Genomic DNA, 18,034 nt, shown 5'->3' on the forward strand with positions numbered 1-18,034 from the left:
ACTAGTCTGTCAATAATCAAATATATACCTACTGAATGAAAACTTCTATTTTACTATTAACACCATAAGAAAGGAAAACAATATTGACGTCTGACATGTTTAAGTATGCCTAAGAGGTAAAATTAAGGAGACTGGCCCATTAATTGTGGGATAAAATAGTAATAGTCAAACATATTAATTAGTTTATCAAGTCACACTTAGAGAAGCATCTTATTAATTTTACTGCTGTACTGAAATGAAGGTATAGTAAAATTCAAGAGAAGTTGAGGTTCAAAATAAATTTTACTTCTGAGCTTGGAATACAAGAGAGTAACAGACTGTTGTCCTAATTATAATACCTTTTGACACCTTGTTAGAGTTCCTTGCCACATCTGAATAAACTGTCCATTTCTACGTAATTGTTGTCATTCGTGTCAATTCTTTTTGAAAGTAGATAAATACATTTTTTAAAAGTTAGGAAAAGTAAATGTTGGTCTGTTTATGTACAATTTCAGTCTATTGCATTTGAAAAAAAAATCTGCCAAAAGCTGGGCACAGTGGTTCACACCTGTAATCGCAGCACTTTGGGAGGCTGAGGCCAGAGGATCGCCCAGGAGTTTGAGACCAACCTGGGCAACAGGGCAAAACCCGATCTCCACGAAAAATGCAAAAAATGGCCAGATGTAGTAGCGTGTGCCTGTAGTCCCAGCTATTGGTAGGGCTGAGGCGGGAAGAGGATCACTGAGCCCAGGAGGTGGAGGCTGCAGTGAGCCGTGATTGCGATCACACCACTGCACTCCAGCCTGGGCAACAGAGTGAAACTCTGTCTCAAAAAAAGAAAAGAAAGAAATCAACCAAAGAAACACAAGCACAACCCTGAAAAATTTTTTTGTTTGCCTTATTTTTGTTTCTTCTTAGCTGCTAAACATTCTCCATGTGTATACTTTTCTCCTAGTATATCTGTTAATTATTACTCTAAACATGTGATTTATTTCACATTAGCAAAAAGAAATCATTCCTTTTCCATTTAGAGCCATTTTGTGTAGACGTTAAAAGTCTACTTAAGAATTTTAATAGTTTTTCTTTAAATTTTTTTATAGGTATAATGCTTGTAAGGACTTATTCATGTGCAGTATAAGGTTCACTCTAGTGCTCTTTTAGGAATAAAAAGAATTCTTAAAATGAAGTTATTTTTAAAAGTCTGAAATTATGTATTCATTTAAAATAATGTGTATGGTAATGATTTATTGAAATTAAAGCTCATAGCAGGCCAGACACAGTGGCTCACACCTGTAATCGTACCACTTTGGGAGGCTGAGACAGGCAGATCCTTTGAGTCCAGAAGTTCAAGACTAGCCTGGGGAACACGGTGAAACCCCTGTCTGTACAAAAAAATACAAAACTAGCCAGGCATGGTATCACACTCCTGTTGTCCCAGCTACTCGGGAGGCTGAGGTGGGAGGACCACTTGATCCCAGAAAGTTGGTGGTGCTTTGGTGAGCTGTGATGGTGCCACTGCACTACAACCTGGGCAACAGAGTGAGACCCTGTCTCAGAAAAAAGAGAAGAAAAAAAAGGAAAGGAAAGCTAGTAGCAGCCACCCTACCAGGTTACAGGCAAGTTTTTGATGTTGAATAAAGAATTATATAGAGTCAATATAAAAAGGACAAAATTACCATGTAAATTTAATGTGGCACTAATAGTGCCTAGTTTATGTTCACGTACAAGAGAATTCATTTACTTAATCATTCACTCAATGCCTCCCACCAGTATTACAGTCACTGTAAGTTGTACAAGAAAGGATAAACAACAGCTAAATTATGCACATATGTTCTGAATGTTGCTATTTTGGATCATGGAGACTTCTGATTAAATTAACATGCATCTGTATCTATTGTATAAAATTTAATACATTAATCATCATTTCTTAATTTTAAATATTAAGGTTTTTTCAATATTATGGATAAAAATCAGCCATAAGAGTTCTGTCTAGATCAGTGTTGCTTATTCCAAAATATAATAGGACATGTATAAATAAAACTAAATTATCTCAATATTTAACCATAATTATATGCTAAGAATAATATGAGGTCACTCTTTGGAGTTATTCCCATGAATATCCAAGAACTAAGTATCCCTTCAGATTGAATTAGAGCCAGGAAGCCTATTTGCTTTCCAAATAATAAATAGTCTTAGAGCATTTACTTAACTAAGTGAATAATCATCAACACAAAGGAACAAAACTAATTAAGTCAAAACATCTGGATCATTGATTTAGCTCTGTTTCTTAGCTCTGTTACCTTGGGCAAATAGTTTAATCTGGAGGCTTTATTTTCCTTATCTGTAAATAGACACTGGTCTTTGAAGTCTCTTCTAGCTGTAAAGGCCTGTGATTACATTTCATACTTAAACATTGCAGTCACCAAGTAGATTGAGTCTCAGAAAGGGGAAAGGGGAAGGCCAACTAGAGTACAATGGAAATGAGCCCAGCGAGAAGTCAAGAAATCAAAGAGAGATGGTGCAAAAGGATGCTTAGCACCATTCTAGAGAATTTTCATGTTAAAAACGAGTGCATATACACAAAAGACTAGCTTGTTTTTGAATCCCCTGTTTGCTAATTATGTTCTCTGGTGTCAGGATAAAATGTCAGCACAGGGGAACCATATATGTTGCTAATTGGTGTGAGGGTAGAGGAACTCCTGGCAGGAAGTGTTCCAGGTTGGTAGGTAGCAGGGGTAACAATGCAAACAAATGACTAGAGAATCTGAGCAAAGGCTAAACAGTATGACATAAAGAAAACTAGATTTAAAATAATTAATCCTAAATTCTAGTTTTGGCATTAACCCTAACTGCTGAATGACCCTGGGCTCAAGTTTGAGATCTTGGGAGGCAGAGCAGTGCTGAACAATAGAGAGGCTAATGTCAACTTGCTGATTCCCAGCACAGGAATCTGAGCAACCCACTGCGCCGTCCAAAACAGCGGCGTTAAGATTCGTGGTGCTTTTCTGCCCGGGAATCTCCGGTCTGGCTTCCTTCTTGAGTCCCTTTTTCAATCAGCTGAATAGGCGACTCTGCCTTCCCGGAGCTCCAAACGTCGACCAAAAGGGGATCCAGTCCCATTTACTCTGCACCAAGAACTGCCACGCCGCGGCGCCCGCAAGACCGCCGCACCGGCGAGTCGCGCTGGCAACCCTTGGAGCTCCTCCGCTGGGAATCTCCTGGTCCTTGAGCAACAAAAACTCGTCTGAAAGTGTGGCATCCTCTCCTTCTCTGCACTTTCACTGGGAGCTACAGTCCTGAGCTGCTAGTAATCAGCCATCTTGGATCTCCCCTAACTTCAGAATATATCCAAAATCTTGCCACTTTTCACCAACCTACCGCTTTCCATCTGGACCAAACCAACCTCATCTCTGGTCTGGATTATTGCAGTAGCCTCCTCAAAAGGTCTCTCTTGCTCTGAGTGAGTGAGTGAGTATGTGTGTGTGTTTAAAGGTAAAGCCTATATAGCACCCGGTATACCCAAGCAGTGTCTCCCATCCAAACACTAACCAGGCCGTACCCTGCTTAGCTTCCAAGACCAGATGAGATCAGGCCTGTTCCGGGATGGTGGGTATGTGGACCTTGAGCTACTTTTTAATCAACATAGAAACACTCCAGTGCTCTATTTAAGAACTTGTATTAGGTCATGCCAGGTTTATTGGAGGTTATGCCCTGTAGTGTATTTCCAACTCAGGGTTAAAGCCAAGATCCTTATGGTGGAAGATAGGACATATAAACTGGCATTCTGGCCCTCACACACTCCACTTCAATATCTACTACTCTTCCCTCTTGCTCACTCAGCTGTGGCTTGCTTATTCAGCTTCTTGCTCTTCCTGAAATACATCAAGCATGTGTAGGCCCAGGGTTTTAACCATTTTAACAACTGAATTTGTAACTGCACTAGTTCTCTAGGTAAGCTGAAGTGTTAGGGGTGTGGACAGTTTATCCAAAGTAATAGGATGGCCTAATGAAAACATGCAGCTATTGTGGTAAAAATGGAGTTGGTGAACAAGGAATTACCTTCTGACTACTTCTCTTTTAGCAAAGTAGGAGGCAAGGTTATTAGCTAAGAGTGAGATGGATAGGAGGTGATATAAATTTCAAGTAAAAGAATAAAGTATGGGATAGTTGGCTAGGATAATGAAGTAGTGAATGAAGTTGAGCTAAGTAGTATTAAAGTCCCATAGGTAATAAACATGGATTTCAAAGGATAACTAGACAACCTGGTTCTTTCTTTTCTTTTTTCCAACCTTCTTCAGCAGCATGAAGAAGGGTTGGTAAAAAACTAACCATAAATCAGGGTTGAAATTTTGCAAAGCTAGAGAGGGCAAAACAGTGAGTATATTTGGAAGGAGTGATTAATGATGGCTTGGGAATCCAAGCTGTATAAAGATGGAAATGAAGACAGGAGAGGGTGAGGGATAATAATAATTAGTAGGATCAATGGATTGTGGTCTCTGTGGGGTCAAGAAGTTGTTTGACTTGGGGTATTCCAGGGAGTAACTTGACAGTGCTAGCTGTCTGAGAATGAGCTTCTTGAAATTTATTGCAGGGAAGTGGAGTGGGAGAGACATGATTGGCATTCTTCCTACTTCATAAGGCAGTTATTGCTAATGACAATAGAGATGACCATGGGAGTGACTTACTGAGGTGAAGTGGAAGTGAAAGTCATAGAGAAGTCAAAAAAATTGCAGTACGGTATTGGAAAGGGAAAGATCATTTAGATAGATTTTGAAGTCACTAAGAGCTTAATTTAAATTTTAATTAAAAATCTAAAAAGATGTGGGGAAGTTTCCCAAATATGGAAGTTTTCACCTGTCTTTTAAAAAACAACACTATGAGAAACCAACAATAATTAAATTGATCCTTTTTTTTTTTAACTCTACAATATTTTTCAATTTTCTTTGAGGATAGATGTGGTTGATCCTGAATTGGAAATTGGTTTTTTAGCTCTGTGAGACCGAAACAGTTTCTTCAGTCCATACGAATTAAAGAGGAGGAAAGTCAGTTGTGTTAGATCTTTAAAAACATTTTTGGTGGTAGTTTGGTATTCAGAAGTGCTGGAAGAACTCTGGCACAAAGTCAGAGCCGTAGAGCAAGCCCAAACTAGGACAGCAAAGTCATTATTCTGCTTTTTAGTGAAGAAAGTATTTTTTAAGTGATGGTGACCCTTGGTTTTTTACCAAAAAGTACTTTATTGGAACTTTATTTGGATGCAAGGCTGTATCAAAGTAATTAGGAAAACAAGGATTGAATATAAATAGTGACTTCTAAAAAATAACATTTTGTGATATATAAAATAGTTCTTTTAAATTACATTACATTAAAGACATACAGATAACAGCAAGAAGATTGAGTAAACATAATATTCAGTGTCTCACATTACTATACGGTAGAACCTTGGAGCAACATATAATTTGAGTTATACTACATAGTGTGGACATTTATGTTAGTGCTGATGCCAGCTTTAATTTAGAATATTTTCCTTGTGTTTCCAAGTAAATACAGTAAAATAACTTTAACTGTTTTACAAAATTTAAAAAGAATGCCCAAAGGAAACAGAAAATAAGAGCTTTCTTGAGTTTAAATATAAGATGATAAGATTTAAATTAAAGCTCACCACTGATACAGAGATTCATTTCACACAAGCTATGGTAAGAATGAATGTGTTTGGAAAAGGAAGTGAGAGGATAATTAAGACAAGGAAATGAGGAAGTTGGACTCAGTGAGTAAGTTCAACTAGCTGAAATTACTACCTTGCAATTTATTCCAGATAGGAATAAGGGCAGTGCTAAAGGTAGGGAGAATAGGGAAGTGATGCCTCTTTGATGACTTAATCTTCTTCTTTATTTCTAACTCACACATGATTTCGGAATACTGCTTACCTTTACTTCTTTAGTTTGTCTTGATCTTTTCCCTTGACGTTTTCCATAGTCCCAAAGTATTTGCTTCTATGGAGCAGGAAGATTTATGATCTCAGGCTTTGAAACTAAAGAGATTGGAGGATGTTACTTTTGAAAAATCTAAGACTTCATGACTTGATTCTTATATTTTATTATTATTTATTTTTAAGAGATTGGGTCTTGTACTGTCACCCAGGCTGAGTGTAGTGTGTGATCATGACTCACTGCAGTCGCAACCTCCCAGGCTCAAGCAGTCCTCCCACCTCAGCCTTCAGAGTAGCTGGAATTACAGGCAAGGCCATGATGCCTGGCTAATTTTTTTTTTTAATTATTTTTTTGAAGAGATATTCTTGCTGTGTTACCCAGACTGGTCTTGAACTCCTGGACTCAAGCAGTCCTCCCACCTTGGCCTCCCAAGTGCTGGAATTACAGACATGAGCGACTGTGCCTGACTGATTGTTGTATTTTAACTTAAAAACTTTCTACTTTATATTGTGGTGATCAAAACCAATCTTTGCTTTCCAGCCTTCTTCTCTCATGTTTCTGGAGTTGTTTGATCACTAATGATGTGACCACTAAAGAAGCGCTGAATGACTTTTTTCCCCCACTCCAAAGAGACAGGGTCTTGCTCTGTCACCCAGGCTAGAGTGTTGTGGCATGATCATAGGTCACTGTAACTTTGAACTTTTGGGCCCAAGCTGGCCTCCCATTTCAGCCTCCCCAGTAGCTAGAACTACAGGCATGTGCCACCATGACCTAATGTAAAAAAAAAAATTTGTTTGTTATCCTACCACCTGGGCCTCTTAAAAGTGCTGAGTTGATAGGTATGAGCTACCGCAGGTCACAGATGTTACAAAGAAGATAATTTGTTTCACTTGCAGCTAAACTTGTATTATATTTTACCTTTATGGTACCTTTTAAAAGCTGATACCTGTTTTTTAAAGTTGGCTTTTATTTGGGATCAATTTATTTCAAAGTATAGTACAACCTTAATCAAATATACTTAACACAATTATAGGCTTAACACTTAAGTTTTCCACTTGTACAGTTCTATTTTTGAGTTTTAAATCAACATTATTAAACATTGTATCCATACATACAGTTTTTGTCAGTTAAAGATAAATTTAAAACTTTAAAATATGATACCTGTATATAAATAAATTTTATAATTTATAACTTAACCTTCAGTAACTGAAAAATGAAATTTGACTGGTGACCAACTCTAAAAATACCTTTAGGGAAGAGAGCTAATACATAGATAAAATCCAGGATGCTATCCAGTAGAATTACAGCATGCATGATTTTGAGCATTGGAGAAAATAAGAATGACATTTAGTTTTTAAAAGCAGTCTGAGGCCAGGCACAGTGGCTCACACCTGTAATCCCAGCACTGTGGTAGGCTGAGGCAGGCAGATCGCCTGAGGTCAGGAGGTTGAGATCAGCCTGGCCAACATGGTGAAAATGTCCTGGGTTATAGAGTGAGACCCCATATCAAAAAAAAAAAAAAAAAAAACAGTCTGACACAGGTCTTAGATCTATCAATTTTTTAGATGAAGTAACATTTCTTTGGGAGTCCTGAAAGAGCTTGAGAAGTGATAAACAGAAAATGAATTATTTATGGGAACTAGAGGTGAAAGACATAACAAGAAGAAAAAAGCCAGTAAGACCATGTTAGTAGGGTAGGAAGGATTTGATATAAATTAGATAAAGGATAATGCATTATTTAAAGCATAGGTCTTCAAAGAAGAGCACACAAGATGATCCACTGACATAAGGAGAAAAGTGCTTAGAACTTCTGTTTACATTAAATAAAAAATAAGAAACGGGACACTTTACTAATGTTTAAAATTTGAGTTGTTACTGGTGTCTTGTCTTGGACGTAAAAAGTTTCATATAAAGAAACCACGGATTAGGCTGGGTGCGGTGGCTCACGCTTATAGTCCCAGTGCTTTGGGAGGCCCAGGTGGGAGAATTGCTTGAGGCCAGGAGTTCAAGACCAGACTGAGGAACAAAGCAAGACCCCGTCTTTACCATATATATATATATTTGAACCGGAGTCTCGCTCTGTCATGAGGCTGGAGTCCAGTGGTGCGATCTGGGCTCACTGCAACCTCTGCCGCCTGGTTCAAGTGATTCCCCTGCCTCAGCCTCCCGAGTACAGGCACATGCCACCACGCCTGGCTAATTTGCTTGTATTTTTTAGTAGAGATGGGATTTCACCATGTTGGCCAGGATGGTCTTGACCTCTTGACCTCGTGATCCACCCGTCTTGGCCTCCCAAAGCGCAGGGATTACAGGCGTGAGCCACCGTGCCTGGCCTACAAAATATTTTTAAGTTAGTCAAGCATGTTGGTGCATGCCTGTAGTCGTAGTTACTTGGGAGGCTGAGGCTGGAGGATGGCTTAAGCCCAGGAGTTTGACACTACAGTGAGCTATGATGGTGCCACTGCATTCCTAGGTGAAAGACCCAGACCCTATCTCTTTAAAAACTAAAAAATAAAAAGGAAACCATGGATTAAATATAATACTTTAATGTGAACATAGGCAAATGATAAGAAATGGCCAGGCCGATGCTTCTTAATACATTTGAGAAAAAACAAACAATGTTTATTAGCAAAGAAAAATACAATGTCTGTATAATCATATGGACTAGAGGTGACCTTCTAAGAAGTTATTGAGGAGGTTATTTGAAATATGGCCACTGATTTGTTACTGTTAGTAATGAAGCTTGTCCTGAGTGTATTTTGTGCTTATTATATTAGATAATGATATGAAGCCATCATAATTAGTAAGAGTTTAAAAAATAAGAATCCAGACTATGTCTTTTGCAATTTATTTTTATTTTCTATTTTTATTTATTTTATTTTTTTTGAGACTGAGTCTCCCTGCGTTGCCCAGGCTGGAATGCAGTGGCACACTCATGGCTTACTGCTGCCTCTACCTGCTGAGCTTAAGTGATCCTTCCAGCTCAGCTTCTCAAGTAGTTGGGACTATAAGCAGGTATCACCATGCCCAGCTAATTTTTGTATTTTTAGTAGAGATGGGGTTTTGCCATGTTGCCCAGGCTGGTCTCAAACCCCTGAGCTCAACCAATCCCCCTGCCTTGGCCTCCCAAAGTGCCGGGATTATAGGTGTGAGCCACCATGACCCGCTGGCTTCTGCAATTTTTTAGTGATGTTAAAAGTCAAGACTATGCCAAATTTTACTCAGTTTATTGATAATGTTTGGAAGCCTCTTTTTAAAAATTGTAGTAAAATATAGATAACCTAAGATCTACAATTTAAAGTGTATAGTTCACTGGTGTTAAGTACATTCACACTGTTGTACAGCCATCAGTATCATCCATCTCTAGAGCTTTTTCATGACCCCAAACTGAAACTCTATACCCATTAAACAATAATTCCTCATTTCTTCCTCTCCCATCTCCTGGTAACCACCATTCTACTTCCTTCATTATGCCAATTGAAACATGCCAGTCATCAATGATCACAATTGTATGATTTCATTTATATGAAGTATCTAGAATAGGTAAATCTGTTGATACAGAAAGATCAGTAGTTTCCTAAGGCTGGTATTGGAGACGGGGAGGTAGGGAGTGACTCCTAATGAGCACCAACTTTTCTTCTGGGGTAAGGAAAAGTCAGAGTAAAATGATCAGTGGTTTTAAGGGGTAAGGGGAATACATAGGAGAACCACAGGAAATTTATTTTTGGTGGAGACATGAAGATTTTTCTTACTGTGTAAAATATGCATAATGTAAAATTTGGCATCTTAACCATTTTTAAATGTATAGTTTAGTGGCATTAAGTGCATTTATATTATTGTACAGCCGTCACCACCATAAATCTCCAAAATGATCTTGATCTTAACTTCTTATTCCTTCCTACCCCTATTCCCTCTCAACTACCGTTCTACTTCCTTCTTTCTGATTTTGACTATTCTAGGTACCTTATATAGGTGGAATCATATAGTATTTGTCCTTTTCTGACTGTCTTATTTTACTTAGCATGATGTCCTCAATATTTATCCATGTTTTGTAGCATGGCCAGAATTTCCTTCCTTTTTAAGGCTGAATAATATTCACTGTCTTTATATATCACATTTCTTTATCATTTATCTGTTGATGGACAAATGGGTTGCTTTTCATAATGCTGCTATGAATATGTGTTACTGGAAAGTCTCTTGAAATTTCGAACTTGGTGAAAGGCAGCACACTATTAGAAATATACTTGCTTAAAGGAAAAATTGTTTCTTCTGACACCAAATCTGTGAGTTTTTTCCACTTGAACAACCAGTTCTTCAACTCTCCGGACACTAACTAGATGTCTTACAGTTCAATTTTGTCACTATCTATCTGGAGTTAGTATAGACCCTACAGTTGAAGGATTCAGTTCTATAATACTGCCGAGACTTCAAGCTTCAGTTGCAGGTCCTGGACTTCTGGTACTTGATTGACTTGGTTACAAATCAGGGGTTCCTGTGACCCCCTTCTCAGGCTTGATAATTTGCTATAATGGCTTACAGAACTCAGGGAAACACTTTATTTACTGTTGCTGGTTTATTACAAAGGCTATTGTAAAGGTCGCAGATGAACAGCTAGATTAAGAGGTACCTAGGGTAAACTTTGGAAGGGCCCAGGGTGCAGGATTTTCTGTTCCTGTGGAGTTGAGATGCACTGCAAGTGGATGTGTTCACCTACCCCAAAGACTTCCAAACTCATGGTTTAGGGTTCTTATGAAGGCTCCATTACATAGGTATGGTTGATTAAATCATTAGTTATTGTTAATTAAATTCAAGTTCCATCCCTTCTCCCTTCCCAAGAGGCTGGGGTAGGGAGAGCTGAAAGTTTCAGCCCTCAATCTCATGGTTGGTTCCTCTAGCAACCAGCCCCTGTCCTTCAAAGTCACCTTATTAGTATGAATTTAGATATGATTGAAAAAGAGTTATTATGAATAACAAAAGATGCTCCTCCTACCCCTTTGACTCAGGGGATTCCAAGGGTTTCAGAAGCTCTGTGTCAGGAACCAGGGGTGGAGAGGAAATGCATATATTACTTATTATGTAGCTGTATTAGTCTGTTTGCATGCTGCTAATAAAGGCATACCCAAGACTGGATAATTTATAAAGGAAAGAGGTTTAATTGACTCATAGTTCCACATGGCTGGAGAGGCCTCACAATACTGGTAGAAGGTGAATGAGGAGCAAAGTCACGTCCTACATGACAGCAGGCAAGAGAGCATGTGCAGGGGAACTCCCCTTTATAAAACCATCAGATCTTGTGATACTTATTCACTGTCACAAGAACAGCAAGGGAAAAACCTGCCCTCATGATTAAATTACCTCCCATGAGTTCCTTCCCGTGACACGTGGGGATTATTACAATTTGAGGTGAGATTTGGGTGGGGACACAGAGCCAAACCATACCAGTCAGTAGCACTAGCTTTTTTGTGGTTTAAATAGTGATATTATATGTGTAAAACATGGCAACAAAGTAAATTATCTTAGCAAATACTGTTAGAAGGCCACATAGAAAAATAGAAATTTTTTAAGGAAAGATTTCACATGGAGAGTTTGTTGTACGGTTTGATTAAAATACAGACGTTTCCAGCATTTCTCAGCTTATAATGTCTAGACTATGTTTCAATAATAAAGCAGTTACATTTAAAACTGCCTTTTTGTTACCCACTAAAGGAAAGATGTGTTGAAAAAGATTTGTTCTCAACAGTAAATGTATTAACCACTGATAAAGTAGTGTGTTGGCTAGAATTTCAAAAAGGAAATTGGAATAAGGTTACATTTATAAGTACAAAGAAAACCAAAGCAGGAAGTCCACAGAGTCTTAAGTTATATTTTTATTATGGTTAGTTTTATAAAAATAATATCTTTAAGACTATTTACAGTGTTTCCAAGTGAAACAGGGAGAGACCATTGACAAATCTTTGTTTCATACAGGTTTGCCATTTATCTCCTGGCTGCTTCAAATTTGTTGATGTTTTTCTTTAATTAGTGGCTGACAGTAGTATGCTTACCAGGTATTTTTGGCGAAAATTTAAGATAAAAGAGTTTTAATGGTGATTGAAAAGCTGTTTATCTGTTCCTTCAAGATAAAAGAGAAGTTTTAATGGTGACTGAATAGCTGCTTTTCCAAAGAAATTTGAGCTATACAGAAAGCATATTGATGATGAATATTTGGAAATGTATTCATTATATAATTTTGTTGCTGAAAATGATTTATTTCACTTGGAAATATTGTGTCTGTACACTTAAAACTATTGGAAAAAGAAATTTTTTACTCGTCAGTGTTTTAGTCAGCGTTCTCCAGAGACAGATAATCAACAGGATGTATATATACATATATAGAGGAATTTATTTTAAGGAATTGGCTCATGTGATTGTGGAAGCTTAGGGTCTGCAGGGTAGGCCCAGGGAACAGTTGTAGTTTCAAACCAAAGCCAGTATTCTGGCAGAATTCTTTCTTGCTGGGGGAAGGTCAGTCTATTCAATGAAAGCCTTCAACTGATTAGATGAGACCCTCCCATCCATTTTTGGAGCATAATCTGCCTTACTTAAAATTCACCTATTTAAATATTAATTTTTTCCTTCCCTCTTAACCTATCCCCTTACCCCCACTTCCTTCTCCTCTTTTTTCTTCCTTTCCTGCGGACAGAATTTGACTCTGTCACCCAGGCTGGAGTGCAGTGACACAGTCACAGCTCACTGTAACTGGAATTCCTGTACTCAAGGGATCTTCCTGCCTCTGTCTTTCACCTGGCTAATTTTGTTTATCTATTTAATTTATTAATATTTATTTTTGAGACAGGGTCTTTCTCTCTTGCCCAGGCTGAAGTGCAGTGATCACCGCTCACTGCAGTCATGACCTCCTGGGTTCAAAAGATCCTTCCATCTCAAGTCTCCCAAGTAGCTGGAACTATAAGCACATGCTAACATGTCTGGCTAATTTTTAAAATTTTTTTGTAGAGACTAGGTCTTACTATGTCGCTAAGGCTGGCCTTGAACTCTTCAGCTGGAGAGATTCTCCTGCCTCAGCTTCCCATACTGCTGGGATTACAGATGTGAGCCACCTAGGCTTTTTCATGTTTTGTAGAGACAGGGTCTTGCTATGTTGCCCAGGCTGGTCGCAAACTCCTGGCCTCAAGTGAGTCTCCCATCCGGGTCTTCCCAAGTGCTCAGATTATAGGCATGAGCCACTGTACCTGGCCTCAATGTTAATTTCATCTAAAAAACACCTTCACAGAAACATCCAGAATAATGTTTGACCAAGTAAATAGCTGGGCACAGTGGCACAGCCCAGATGACACATAAAATTAATCATCACAATTAGTTTCAGTGGGGTTTGAACTTATTATTTTTTTTTTTTGAGACAGAGTCTCACTCTCTTGCTAGGCTGGAGTGCAGTGGAGCAATCTCGGTGCACTGCAACCTCTGCCTCCTGGGTTCAAGTGATTCTCCTGCCTCAGCCTCCTGAGTAACTGGGACCACAGGCACACACCACTACACCTGGCTAATTTTTGTGTTTCTAATGGAGACAGGTTTTCGCCATGTTGACCAGGCTGACCTCAAGTGATCCACCCACCTCGGCATCCCAGAATGCTGGGATTACAGGTGTGATCCCGGCCATAATATTTTAAAAGTCATTGCTCAAAGGCTTTTGTTTGTCAGATATGAAAAAAAAAATTCATTTAATTTTCATTTTTTAAAAAAATTTCTATTGTGAATTTCATAACTACATAATTCAATAGTATATCATTTAATATGTAAATAACTGCATATAATAGTATTTGTTCAGGTGTTTTACTGAAGGGTTTGGAATTCAAAATTTGGAGACAATCTAGAGGATAAAGAAGTGTCATATAAAATTTGGTGAAGTAGCTTGTGGGAAGAGAAGCCTTTGAAGCAATTTGGAAAAATAAAGGAAGATTGTTTCAGCTTTGAAGTGGCTTTTTTTGGAATTGTTTTTCATTGAGTGTGTTCCAGTTTGATGAGAACTCTAATTTACGATAGTTCATATTATATAGATTGAGTTTACTGAGCAGTACATTTTCTTGCCATATTCAAATATATTTTGAAAACCAGATGATAATCAGAAAGTTTCTTGGAAGAATAAGAGTAGCAACTTGCTTTTAGGGGTAGGTGGTTTTTTTTGTTTTGTTTTGTTTTTATGGTTTAAGATGGAGAAAGAGATAAAAGGCAAAGGGAAATAATTCATTTGTAAATAACGTGACTAAACCACAAGTGATTTTAAAACAAGCTATAAATATGGAAAGAGATGATACTTGAATATTTTTTCAGCATTGCAGACTTGATATTTGAGAAGGAGACAGCACCAAGTTTATTAGTCAGTTTGGAGCTTCTTCTTAAAGCAAGGGAAATGGGGGTTACTCTGGCAGGACTTTGAGGACTGAAAGAGCCCTGTAGGACAGTGGTACTCTGTTATATGTCATTATCATGTTTCCTGCATTGCAGAACATTTTTAATAACATCACCACAATCCTGTTAGGTGGGTGATGGGACTTCCATTTTAAGATGGGAAAACATTCAGGGAGCCTTGTTAGCTTGCCCAGTTTGAAACATCTTGGAAATGACAGATCCCAGAATTTGAACTCAGGTTATTTGATTTTGTCCAGCTAAATACTTCTTCATTGAGTACCTGCTATGGTGCCAAGCATGGTGCTTACTTAGGCTGTGGGAGTTCAGAGTTGAATAATGCATGATTCTGGCCTTCAATATATAGTATGGCAAATGAATAAGATAGTAATTTTAGGGATCCTTGGGGACCTAGAGAAAGACCACTTATTTCAGTTTGAGAGTTTAGGACCATTTTCTGGTAGACATAATACCTGAACTGAACCTCAAAGGCCATGGTGGGAGGGTTTAGGAAAGAATTGACTGTAAAAAGTTGACCAGGTGAGGGTGTTGCAACTAGGAGAGCCATGTGCGTAAAGACATTTAGGCATAATTTATGCTTAGGGACCTATTTCCAGGTCTTAAAGGGTGAAATGGGTGGGACTAATAGAAGAGCCTAGGTTTTTCCTTTTATACCTCATTGCTTCACTGTACAGATATCGGAAGCTGATTAAAATGTATGTGGATAAAATTTTAGACTTTTAAAATGCATTTTTACCTTCCCTTTCTAGGATCAGTTCGACAGCTTAGACAAGCATACACAATGGGGAATTGACTTCTTAGAAAGATATGCCAAATTTGTTAAAGAGAGGATAGAGATTGAACAGAACTATGCGAAACAATTGAGGTAAGTTAATTTTTTTTTCCAGTTTTTAGAAATGAAATTACATGTTTAAACAGTTGAATATTAGATGAATGTGATATTCCAGAGGTTAATGTTTTTCATTAGAATTAGATTGAATCAGTAACTGGTTTATTTTAATGATTGATTAAGTCATTGGCTAGTACAGTACCAAAAGGAATATTGACTAGCCAGATCACAAGTAGTTTTCATTCCAGAAAGAAACTTAAAAATCTGAAAACTGAGCCAGGCGCGGTGGCTCATGCCTGTAGTCCCAGCACTTTGGGAGGTCGCTGCGGATGGAATCATGAGGTCAGGCGATTGAGACCATCCTGGCCAACATGGTGAAGCTCCATCTCTACTAAAAATACAAGAACTAGCTGGGCATGGTGGCACACACCTGTAGTCCCAGCTACTTGGGAAGCTGAGGCAGGAGAGTTGCTTGAACTTGGGAGGCTGAGTTTGCAGTGAGCTGAGATTGTGCCACTGCACTCCAGCCTGGGAGACAAAGCAAGACTCCATCTTAAAAAAAGAAAAAAAAAACTCTGAAAACTGGGGAGCAGAATGCCAGGAAAAAGAAATATCTGGGTGTTATTCTGTGTTTTGTACTTCTGTTCCTCCGTAACTTTTTGCTTTAGTCATCTTTTCAGAGTATTGAATGTTTCTTCAGAGTTTCTCTTTTTTACAGAGTTTGTAAGACTTGGAAATTGAGTGTGTGCTGAGCTGAATTTCTTTCTGTCACTATTCCGATACATATTACGAATGAACGTGATTTTAGAATATGTGTTGGAAGGTAAAAGTTTTAAAGAAAAACATTTTAGTCTTAAAGCTGATGAACTTTGTTGACAAGTAGTTGCTGGAACTTATTCAGTAAAAATGGTGCTTGAAGTCTGAAGACTAGACACCAGTATAAGGTTCTAGCTATAGAGTTTAGGACAAAAAAGTGTCCTGAGGTGACAAAAAAATCCTACCTAAACAGGCATACACGACTACAAAGTCCAGGCATATTTTGATTCAGGGGTCAAATAATCTTCAGGCCCCATTTCGTGGCTGTGCTCCCTTTTGTTCTCTTTATTCTTAGGTTCCATTCATACCATCCTCTCTATTCCTTTAGCTCTAGGTTTTACATCTTCATATCCCCATATCCTGGAGAAAAATGATGGTCTTCTCTATTGTACCTTCGGGGAGAAAGGAAGGGAGGGAAAGAGGTAGTGGAGGAATGGAAGGGAAAGGGGGATGGAAGTAAGGGAAAATGCAAGCTTGCACCAAGCTTCTTTTCTCTAGAAATCCTAGCAGTATTTTGTCATAGTGACTCTGGTTAGGTTAAATGTTTATCCTGAACAATTCACTAATATTGACTTACAGCTAGTGATGGGGGGTGGATAGTTACTCAAAATTAAGTTAAACTAGTGGTCCCAGAAGGAAGGGGAAGATATTTGAGTGCCTCATGTATCCACTATAATAGTGCATGTAACCAACTGACTGGATGTAGGGATGGAATAGACTAGAGTAATAGCTTGCTTATAATTTTGTAATGAGAAACATACTACAAAAATATTATTACTGAAGAGTGGCATTATACTAATTTCCTAATCCATTTTCCTCTTGTTCTTTTAAACAAGGTATTTTCCACATGAGAATATGAACAGGGAGCCTATTAGTATATTAATAATCACATTGACGACACTTCATCTGTCCAAAAATTAATGATCTCGGAACCTTACCTCTCTAGAATCTAGAAGAGCATGAAATGGCCTCTGAGAGATTAAAATAGCAGCTAACAGTCTATTCATTGTGGACAATTAAAAATTTTATTTAAACTTTTAATATCAATGTTGGCACATTTAATTTTCAGATTTCTCTTGGAAAATTCTCAGTTTTTCCAAAGAAATGAGAAAAAATGCTATAGGTAATACAGTGATGGTAGTGTGAAGGGACAAACAATAAAGAAAAAGGTTTAAAAATTACAAAAATACATGACATTTAATGCAGGAGTGTCTTAGTTCATTTTGTGTTGCCCTAACAGAATGCCTGAGACTGGGTAATTTATAAAGAAAAGAAGTTTATTTAACTAATGGTCGTATAGGCTGGTAAGTTCAAAGGCATGGCCCGGACTTCTGGCACAGGCTTTTGTTGGGTCAAAGGGAAGTGTTACTGTGTGAAGAGAGAAAGAAAGCCTGAGGGGAACACTGGCTTTATAAAAACCCACTCTCAAAAAGTGATCCAGTCTTATCAGAGTGAGAATGCAACTCACTACCAAAAGAATGACACCAACCCACTGGCCACGAGGGCGGATCCCTCATGACCCAGGCACCTCCCATTAAGCCCTGTCTCGCAACACCACCACTTTGGAGATCAAATTTCAACATGAGTTTTGGTTGGGGTCAGACAAATCATATCCAAACCATAGTGAGATGTGAATCTACATCTAAGACCCCAAGAGAATCACTGTATTATAGGCAGAGTGAAAAAATAAATACTGGTAAGAATCATTCTGGGCCCTCAAGAAAAGAATTAATCAGATTATTTTAAAGAAGGCAGAGAATTTAACAATGTATCTCAAAATGTTTAAAAAGTCTAATCTGTCCTTTAATCTGGCATTTTCATTTCTAAACTTTCCTGCAGAAAAACACAAGTGTGCAAAAATGTATGCACAAAACTCTTCATTGCAGAAAAAAAAAGTTTCTGGTGTAAAAGTGCCTGGCAGTAGAATAATGAAGAAAAAGTCTGGTAGATAAAGTTTTTTTTTTTTTTTTCCTTTTTTTTTGAGACAGAGTTTCGCTCTTGTTACCCAGGCTGGAGTGCAATGGCGTGATCTCGGCTCACCGCAACCTCCGCCTCCTGGGTT

At 38.1% G+C, this 18,034-nt stretch overlaps 1 protein-coding gene across 12 annotated transcripts in view; it reads left to right on the top strand.

The window, feature by feature from the left end:
* The window catches only part of FNBP1L (formin binding protein 1 like), a 94,614-nt gene that overhangs the window by 28,941 nt on the left and 47,639 nt on the right, over positions 1-18,034 (top strand). For 11 of the 12 annotated variants that reach the window (XM_037744156.1, XM_037744157.1, XM_037744158.1 and 8 more), the window contains exon 2: positions 15,077-15,192. In XM_037744156.1, the coding sequence (XP_037600084.1) occupies positions 15,077-15,192 (116 nt within the window). Of the gene's footprint in view, positions 1-15,076; positions 15,193-18,034 lie in introns of those variants that run through there. The other variant, XM_037744163.1, reaches the window with a different exon arrangement.

The sequence above is a fragment of the Cebus imitator genome, unplaced genomic scaffold (genome assembly GCF_001604975.1).
Source record: "Cebus imitator isolate Cc_AM_T3 unplaced genomic scaffold, Cebus_imitator-1.0 Scaffold166, whole genome shotgun sequence".
NCBI classification, from domain to species: Eukaryota; Metazoa; Chordata; class Mammalia; order Primates; family Cebidae; genus Cebus; species Cebus imitator.